This window comes from Triticum aestivum, chromosome 4A (genome assembly GCF_018294505.1).
Source record: "Triticum aestivum cultivar Chinese Spring chromosome 4A, IWGSC CS RefSeq v2.1, whole genome shotgun sequence".
In the NCBI taxonomy this organism is placed as follows: Eukaryota; Viridiplantae; Streptophyta; class Magnoliopsida; order Poales; family Poaceae; genus Triticum; species Triticum aestivum.
This window is the reverse complement of record NC_057803.1, coordinates 713,098,825-713,108,847: the sequence shown is the minus strand read 5'-3', so window position 1 is coordinate 713,108,847 and position 10,023 is coordinate 713,098,825. Positions and strand designations below refer to the sequence as shown.

The 10,023-nt window shown below is 45.4% G+C and overlaps 1 protein-coding gene across 1 annotated transcript; it reads left to right on the top strand.

The window, feature by feature from the left end:
- Positions 1-992: 992 nt before the first annotated feature.
- Positions 993-2,850, top strand: LOC123083324 (probable carboxylesterase 5). The gene has a single exon (XM_044505391.1). The coding sequence runs from the start codon at positions 1,057-1,059 to the stop codon at positions 2,329-2,331; it is 1,275 nt and encodes a 424-aa protein (XP_044361326.1). The 5' UTR covers positions 993-1,056; the 3' UTR covers positions 2,332-2,850.
- Positions 2,851-10,023: the final 7,173 nt, after the last annotated feature.

The window sequence follows — 10,023 nt, the reverse complement described above, 5'->3', positions numbered from 1 at the left end:
TTTTTTTTGCGGGAAAAAAAAACTGCATGATGCAAGGTAGGTGGCACAATGTACTGACAGATAATTATGATTTGTCACAAGGTAGGTGGCAGAAACATGTACTAATTTTGATGCAAAGTTGGTGCAAAGAAACAACCTCCTTAATAGAATGCTTATTAGACTTGTCCCTGGATAATAAACTATTAGATGTGTGATGATTTCATCTCAATGTTGTGGGGATGATTCTGGATGGGTGGTCGGTGGCGCGTGGAGGACTGGGTGGATCAACTAGATCTGATGCGGGGAAGTGAGAGCAGTGTCGCGCCAATGCCTTGTTCCAGGCGATGGTAAGAGCTGGTGGTGGCGATGTCTGCGGACGTCCTTAGATTCTCGAAAGCATTGTTGTGGTGTTGTGCTCCTCTACTTATCCCAGGCCATGGGCTCCTTTGGAAACCTTGGCTACTTCACAAGGTCAGATGATGACGACGCCTTGCATCATGTCGTCAATGGGGCATAATTTTGAGATTCAGGACCAACCGAAGGGAAGAAAAGCGTTTCGTTACCGTCAAAGGCTAGGTGGATGCGGGATGCGTGACAGATTGAGTCGTCGAAAGGTTGTGGTCACTTTATTGCAGTGGAGTCATAGTTGTGTGACAGTGAGGTTCAGATGGCAACGATGCCAAGCGGCTGGTGGCCTAGCTCAGTGATCCTACACGACACGGGATTGCATGGTCCCTCGTCCTAGTTCATTATCGGATTCGTCGTTGCGTATACCTCGCGGCTTTTGCAATGTGGCCTTTGTCGGCGTTAAAGTTTGAGTCTCTTACTCGTTGACAAGTGATGAAGATGATGCGAACACACAACCTCGACGATGTCTTCTTCACAACAGTGTTTGTGTTGTTTCAATATACTCCTACTATATTTTAACTTGGTCACGAGTACAATATATATACTAGTACTATTAGTTAGTACAGGGCCGTGCTGTGAAGAAAATGGCTCTATAAATTCCGTAGCCAACGACGCGGCAGCGGCACAACTCAAAACAAGAGTTCCAAAGTGAAGCAGCTCAACCGCGCCATGCATGCAAACAAGGAGAACGACGGACGTAACATCTCCGTGGACATGTACCCGTTCATACGCGAGTACAAGGACGGAAGCATCGAGCGTTTCCTACGCAGCCCATTCGTGCTGGCGTCGTCGGATCAGGCCGGCAACCGTGGAGTGGCAACGAGGGACGTCGTCGTCGACAAGGCCACCGGCGTGTCTGTGCGCCTGTTCCTCCCGTCCCGTGCCGCCGAGACCGCAGGCAGGAATCGGCTTCCTCTCGTCCTCTACGTCCATGGCGGCTCGTTCTGCACGGAGAGCGCTTTCGGCCGTACGTACCACCGCTACGCGACCTCCCTCGCCGCCAGCGCCGGAGCCCTCGTCGTGTCGGTGGAGTACCGTCTAGCGCCGGAGTTCCCCATACCTGCGGCCTACGACGACGCGTGGGCCGCGCTCCAGTGGGCGGCGTCCTTGTCCGACCCGTGGCTGGCCAGCTACGCCGACACTGCACGCACGTTCCTGGCCGGCGACAGCGCCGGCGGCAACATCGTTTACCAGACCGCAGTCCGCGCCAGCCACGAAGTCAACGACGACATGATGAACATTGCGGGCCTGATCATGGTGCACCCTTACTTCTGGGGAGCCAATCGGCTGCCCTCGGAGCTCGCGTGGGCGGACGACAGCGAGGGTGCCGCGGCGGTGTTCCCACCGTACGGGGTGGACCGGCTGTGGCCATTCGTCACGGCCGGCCAGGCCGGCAACGACGACCCCCGAATCGATCCTCCGGCCTCGGAGATCTCATCGCTGGCTTGCCGCCGCGTGCTCATCGCCGTTGCCGGCAAGGATACTCTGCGGGAGCGCGGCCTCGACATGGCGGCCAGCATGCTTGATCACGACGCGCCGTGGCCTTGGATGATGCAGGGGCGCCGCGAGGTGACGGTGGTGGAGTCGGAGGGCGAGGACCACGGCTTCCACCTCTACAGTCCGCTGAGGGCCACCAGCAAGAGGCTCATGGGGAGCATCGTGGAGTTCATAAACCAGCAGCCCAACTCGTCGCCTGCTAATCCTATGGTGCTTGGAGTGCCGACGACGCCGTTCAAGGACGTGTTTGGGTATGGCATGGCCATGAAGTCCTGGGGCACACGCTCCAGTCTGGCTAGTAACAGTGCTACTTACCTGAAAATTGGAAGGGTTGGGCCATCCAACAAAATCTCAGTTCTACTGCCGATGCCTGCTGGTAACGCTCGTCACAAACGTCCATTTTCTGCTGCTGTTCCGTGGAGTTGTGTGATCAACAACTTTTTCTAGATGACGGCCGGCCTGATAACGCACACATAAATTAATATCTCATTCAGACTCACTCCAGAGGGTCTGTGCCAAGGCTATGCCCTTCTCCTACGTATACTAGTACACTAAATAAAACACAAAGAGTCTGCTACGTAGTATTAATTACTCTATGAGTCATGGGTATTCCCTTCTCCTGCAGTCCTACGTATACTACACTAAATAAAACAGAAAGAGTCTCCTGCTATTGGTTATAAGTCATGTGAGTCCTTCACGCCAAGAGCTAAATTATTAGTTAAAAGGGTCCTATTGGTCCCATCCATTTGGATTTGTGGGGATCAAATTCACAAATATATGCCAATTACCGGCCAGGGAATTATGTGTGAACTTTTCTGCCTTATCTTATTATTTGGTGTTTGCTAAATGTATGTTTTATGTCTTCCTTAAAAAATGTCTATTGTATGCCATATCATGTCGAACTCTCGTTTTGCATTGAACACTATTGTACATGTAATATCTGATGCTCAAGGCGTTGCATGTTCATGGTGCATATTATGTCCTTCTTTCCTGCACTAGCAAGAGTGCCCGTGTGTTGCAATGGACTAACAAACAAGAGTCATAAAATATATAGCCCCGCAATAAAACAATTCGAATTCAGGGAAATTGCACCAATCTACCATCAATTGTATAGATCAATAATTAGGAATAAATCATTAAAAAAGAAAAGAACAATAGAGATACAATTTGTGACGCCGAGGGAAAATAAATTGATTGGCGAAAGAAACAGATCGGGTCAAATATCTTTAGAACAATGTCACTTTCTAATATGTCATATTTTTTGGGACACAAATTGTACCTACAATCAGCTATAATGATTAATTAAGTTATTTCTTATGCATTTTGAAGCTCATTCCCTGGATTTATAAGTTAAATTACTACATGAAAACATGTAGGATGAAAGTATTTAATTAAAATAATAATAAGTTATCATGTGTTTAGCATGCAAAATTAAAGCAAAAATTAGTTAAGCATGAAAACTGACATGACAATTAGTTAAAAGGCATTTGAAAAAGAACTGATAGGAATAAGAATGTCTGAACTCCATGCGATGTTGTTGCCAACATTGAGAGAAACAACAAAAATTGTACACACCATCGTCAAACTGATTTATAACAACATTGGATGGGCAGAACAATGGCTAAATTAAATCTCGTCCCAAGTGACCAAATATATTGCAGAAGTATGATCTGTGAAGAATTCGCATTTTAATTGATATACACGAAGGAAAAAAAATCCAAGAATCTAGAGCAAGAAATCAGAAATTCATTGGTGAGTTATAAGGTCCAAAGAAAAATTATAATGATAATCTGGTTATAAGGCGACCACTATACGGAAAGATAGTTGGAAGTAAGGATTACCTTATGCACCTCGTAGCCATGTACTACTTTGCCTTATTGTATATGCACGTCAAGGTTGAAGCGCTTGTGCAGATGGGTTAGCGGCATGTACTTCCTTATTACATCTGCATTGCCCATGTGAAGAGCAACCTGCATATATATGCTTGGTGTCATGGATCACTTTTCAATTCCATGTGCCATGCATTGTGTCCACATATGTTTTTAGTTGTGCTGCTCCCAGTCGCCTGTCATACAGAGACACTGAGCTTATCACTCGATGTAAAGATTTGATAAAATCATGTTACATGTTTAGTAATAATGGAGCTAATGATATTCACAATCCCATCCTTGTCCTCAAATAGCGGTGCAATAGAGTCATTGGTATGTCATAAAAATGTAGTCTCACATGTCAAAGTCTGTATTTTATCTATTATGTGTTGGATGCCTTCTATTAATTTTTCTCTTATCTTATGCAGAATTAATTAAAAATGTAATCTCAGACTACTTATTTCATGTTCAATGCCCTCTCTAGTAGCAGGTAACTTTGCTCTTATCTTATAATGAATTGTCATGTACGTAGAAATATTCTTAACACAAAATATGATGGAATTTTTAACGCGCGAACTCGTCCACACCATCAGATCATGTGTGTCAATGTATCATCGTGCAGATTTTTCGAGCCAGCTCAGCGGGAATGACATGGGAGTGTGGCCGAGCGTCGCACACAAAAGTGGTCCCACTATAGTTAGGCATGCCATACTGGAAACAAATTCCATGGGTAAAAAGCGAACTTCTGTTTGCTAATAGTATACATTATTAAGCATCCAAAGCAGCAAATGTTCAGTTAATTTTTTATGTTCTGAAATTTAAACAACTTACACTCTACTTTTTAGTATTATGCTCATGTAAAACATACACAAGATGATAATAAGTAGCTACTAAAACCAAAGCATATTAAAAAAAATAGAAGGTGGGCTTCTTGAGAACACAATTGGCATGTGAAAGCTGGCAATCAAATCCCATGGTCTGCAACTTACACTTGGCAACTAAATGTGTTTATGGCATGCATCAAATCAAATCGAATCTGGTAAGGAATCAATCGAGCGCCTTCTCTCGCTGAGAAGCCTCAGAAGATATGTAATCACCTGAAACAAACACATTAGATATGAGTATGAGAAATTTCAGGAATCTTGTGTCTAATCACCTTCTGAAAGATCAACGGTAAAATGGAAGTAGAAAAGGCATACTAACTATTACTATTTCTCTCTTGCGCTCAAATAGCTTAATTTGCATCTAAAGCTGGAATAGAAATTCTATGGACGTGCATACAGTTTAATATGCATGTAGGTATCAACAATCTCCTAAAAATATTTATCAGCAATATATTCCAAACTTGCAAGAATCAGAAGAACCCATTCAACAATTCACGAAGCATGATGCAAAATATAGCAAATTAAAGAGAAAATTATGTACCATATGTACATGCAGATTGCATGACAATAATCTGACCGTTCCGACTGCAACCGAGCCAGAGTCTTCCACTGAAAGATTGCTAGCTATATAAAAGAGATGAGACATATCTTCACCTAGACGGATATGTGGGAAGTTGCTTGACCTGATGCAATACAGCCGCACACCCTATTCCTCTGCGCAGACCGGCTGTCATTGCGCCTCTACTCTCTCCTTTCGATTTTGAATATTTCTTTGAGAAATTGGAATACAAATATCAGAACTGTTACCTAAAACTAATTCGGTAGATGATCTAGTAATGGATCTGCATGCCCCCTTCATAAGTTAAAACGGCAAAATAAAAGAAACCATATCAAGGATATATGGTTGTTAAAGAGGAGAAATTTGAGAATTACCTCCTGCAAAGCCAGGCATAAATTTCACTGAAGCTCATGGCAACACCATTTACCTTCTTGCTTGTTTACTTTGAACCTGACATTTGACTCCGTGTACAACAGCAAGACGGCCTTCGGCACTGACTGACTCCATTATAGATAGTACAACACGTGTATTGATCTTCCTCTTTCAATCTTAGTGGTGGCTAGTCATAACATCTAGATCGTGGGGCATTGTTTCACATGTGACTGCGGTTTCACGGACGTGATCCTGCAGTCGAGGAAGATACATGAAGTCAGCTTTGTGTTGCTGCAGCCGAAGAAGATTAGTTGGGAGTGCCTAATTAGTATAGGTATAGATAGATAGATAGATATCCAGTATCGTGTTTAATTAGCCTACCGAGGTTAATTGTAGCATCACATATGAAATGGCATCATGAAGCATTTGCATTGCGTTCCTCTCACATTTAATTAGTTAGCGACATCAATTTGATCAGTTCTCTCTTCTGCCATTGGCTCATATGCAGCCACCAGCCAACGCTTCCCTTGTCGTTTGCATTTGCTTTGATCATGCATGCAAGCATACCCAGGCTCTCCCTTTTCGCACTCCCCCTCTTTCAGTTTATAAGAAGTGCGCGTATTCTTAAGTCGTCAATTTGACCAACCTTATAGAAATCATATATTACAAAAAACATACCATTATAAAGTTCAGATGTTCTATTTTCAAACGGTATAATTTTTGTGTTATATATTTTATATTATGGTGATAAAATTGGAAATATTGATATACATGCAGGACTTGCAAATTGAAAATTGGTATACGCGCAGGACTTGCAAATTGAAATGGAGGAGTATGGTTGTTTGCATTTTCTTTGATCGTGCACACCCCGACTCTCCTTTTTTTCTATGCTATACTTAATGCATGTGTCTCTTGGATTGATGGTGCATGCATGCATGCTTTCCTACCGCTGTAATCCCAGCCCTTGTCTAGAAATTCATTATGCTGGAATTTATTCTATTTTAGGACAGCCCAATAACTATTTCAGAAATTTCTAATAAATCTTGGAGGTCCACTTAGCCCATTCGTGCAAGGCAAGGGATACTACTATAGTTTAGGAACCGGCTCCTCTGCCGTGCAGTGGGCACGGCAGGGATGCTACAGTGTCCCAGGCAGGGTAAAAACAGAAGGCACGGCAGTGTGCACTGTAACCGAACACTGTTTCCCTGCACTGTAGCGGGATGCACTGTTCTCGTCCTGTAGCATGCGCACTGTTTATGTACTGTAGCAAAGTGATCTGAGCCGTTTATACTACATCTGACAGCTGATAGATGCCCAAAGGCAGGCTCCTGTAGCATCCCTACCGTGCTCACTGGACGGTAGAGGAGCCGGTTCCTATAGTTTAGTCCCACATTGCTAGTTGAGTGGGAGTTGGACCTCCTTATAAGGGAGGGTTTTTCCCCACTTGTATGAGCATGAGAACAATAGGGACATCCACGCGCGCTCTTCCTCCGCGGCGCGGCGCGGCGCGGCACGGCACGGCACGGCACGGGTTGCGTGAATGAGCGGACACTAAATCCGAACGGCTCGCCTCTTCGGCTGAAGTCAGACAAACGACCCAGAAGATCCTCTTCCTCTCGCCATAAAGTTCCTGAGCACTGCGCTGCTGCTACGATCTTCCCCATCCTGGCTTGCGGCATGCACTGCAACTCGGGATAGTAGGCCTCCGAAACCGCACCTCTTTGAGTCCTGTACGGGAGAAGGGTGATAATTTTTTTGGGGAGCGCTTTGCGCGACTATTTACCGGTTCATCATGGACATCGATGACCACTTCCCCAACGACGACTTCTTCCCCGACGTCGACAACCTCTTCGACGACATGGCTGGCGAGGATGTCGACACCAAGTCCAGTGCTTCTGCTCCTGCTGCTGTCACGTACGTGTTCTTGTTTTTCCCGTTAGAGGTCCTACCAGAGTTCCTTGTTCTAGTGTTTGTCCTAGATATGTTAGGCTCTACTTCATATATGCAACTTGCTCTACTATATGCTCTAGATATGTTTGGCACCATCGCGTAGACGTCCCTAAGTGCGCGCCTCCGCTCCCGCTTGGGAATATGGGTGGCGTATATCATATTCACCGTCTTGATTTGTGGCGGAAACATCTTTTGCCCCCCTATCTTTGGTGGCCAGGGCTCCTCCTTGTCGTCGTCGCTTTGCGACCCCTTCTCTTTGCTTCCGGCTTTTGATTTGCTGGCCTGTTTGAAGACCCAACATTCTCTGTTGGTATGATTAGTTGGTGTACCTGGGGTGCCATGAATTTGACATGGACGATCGAGTATGCGGTCCAAACTGGATGTGCCCGGATCATTTCTTTTAAATGGTTTTTCCCGTTGTCCGGTCTTAGAGCCACTAAATCCGGCGTTTACGGCGTGTCTTCGGTGCTATCGCCATTGTTTCAACGCTTGTGTTTGATGCGTCGGGGCTTGCCGTTGTTATCTCTGGATTTATAAGTTCGAGGTTTGCTGGATGTGCTGTTGCTGCGAGCTAGTAAGCTATCCTCGCCCGCACAAAAGAGGGTCATAAGCTCTGTGAGGGCCGCCATGGATCTCGGCTTTTCTTGTCCAAGGTGTCGGGTGAGCCACTCGTCACGGATGTTATGCTTGAAGGCCGCGAGGGCCTCTGCATCCGGACAGTCGACGATTTGGTTCTTTTTAGTTAAGAACCAAGTCCAGAATTTCCTGACTGACTCTCCGGGCTGTTGAGTTATATGACTCAAGTCATCGGCATCCGGAGGTCGGACATAAGTGCCTTGGAAGTTGTCAAAGAATGCGTCTTCCAGGTTCTCCCAACTGCCAATAGAGTTATGAGGCAGACTATTCAACCAGTGCCGAGCTGGTCCCTTGAGTTTTAGCGGGAGATACTTGATGGCATGGAGGGGAGGGTTGTTTCCATGGACAGCGGGGAGGGTTGTTTACATAGACAGAATGATAACTGCTGTTTTTTACCTTGAAGCGCAGCTGGGAGGGTTGTTTCCATAGACAGAACAATAACTGTTGTTCTAAAACTGAGCTATGCTATGTAGTACTTTTGTAGAACGCCTTGTTTTCCCCTATTTAGAAGGCATTTTCTAAAACTGCCCTTGAAGGTTGTGAGCTTCTGAGGCACTTTTCAGAAGTGCAGTAAACACCATGATTTTGAGGTGTTTAGCAAAAATGCTGGCAAAAAATTCCTCCTAATGGCATACGTGTTGTAGTGAGCGGACGGCCGCAGCGGTGCTCGACGTGCTGGGGTAGAACAAGGGGTCCCACTGCGGGTAGCACTGGGGGATGGGGCATGGTGCAAATCATTTAATGCAGACATATATAAAACATGCATGCCCTACCTCGATGCGAGTAACTCTGTGTTATAGTGGATAGAGCGCGCTCTCGGTCCGACTCGGGCTCAGGTTCGAATCGTGGCGGCAGCATCATTTTTTGGTTCCATTTTATTTGTTTAAAGGCGAAAGAATATAAAGTTTTAGTATCCTAATTTTACATTTGAATCAGACTGTTGTACTGGTTCGGAGGCGTGTGCGTAATGCGCCAGGTCTACGGTTTGAATCCCGCCTACGCAAGATTTTTAGTTTTTCGCAAAGGGTATGTGCGTTATTAATAGTAGTGCAAGGGAAAGAACATAAGGCTTCAGTATACAATTTTAACCACTGAATGAGACTGGTGTAGTGGCTGGGAGGTTTGTCTGTAACGCGATAGGTCGAAAGTTCGAATCCCGGCCGCGCAAGATTTTTACAAATTTGCAACACCCACAATGCGGCTATATCTCCCACATGTCGAGGCATGACTTAGATGCATAACCGCATTGTGGTTTTGTCGCAAGAAGGGTCATCTTCACACAATCTCATGTAATGAACAAGAAAGGGATAAATAGAGTTGGCTTACAATCGCCACTTCACAAAAAGATCATATAATTCATACATCATTCAGAGAAATCCAGATGAAAAGAAGATAACCCCAAATGCTAGATCCCCAATCGTCCCAACTGGGAAGATAACCCCAAATGCTAGATCCCCGATCGTCCCAACTGGGATCCACTACTGATCATCAGGAAAAGACACGTAGTAACGACCAAGGTCATCGTCGAACTCCCACTTGAGTTCGGTAGCATCACCTGCACTGGTATCATCGGCACCTGCAACTGTTTGGAAGTATCTGTGAGTCACGAGGACTCAGCAATCTCAAAACCCGTGAGATCAAGACTATTTAAGCTGATGGGTAGGATGTGGTAATGAGGTGGAGTTGTAGCAATTGATAAGCAAAATATGATGGCTAAAGGCGAGTACAAGAGTAAGAAGAGAAACTACGCAACGGTCGTGAAGCTAGAAGTGATCAAGAAGTGATCCTGAAACTACTTACGTTCAAACATAACCCAAACCGTGTTCACTTCCTGGACTCCGCCGAAAAGAGACCATCACGGCTACACACG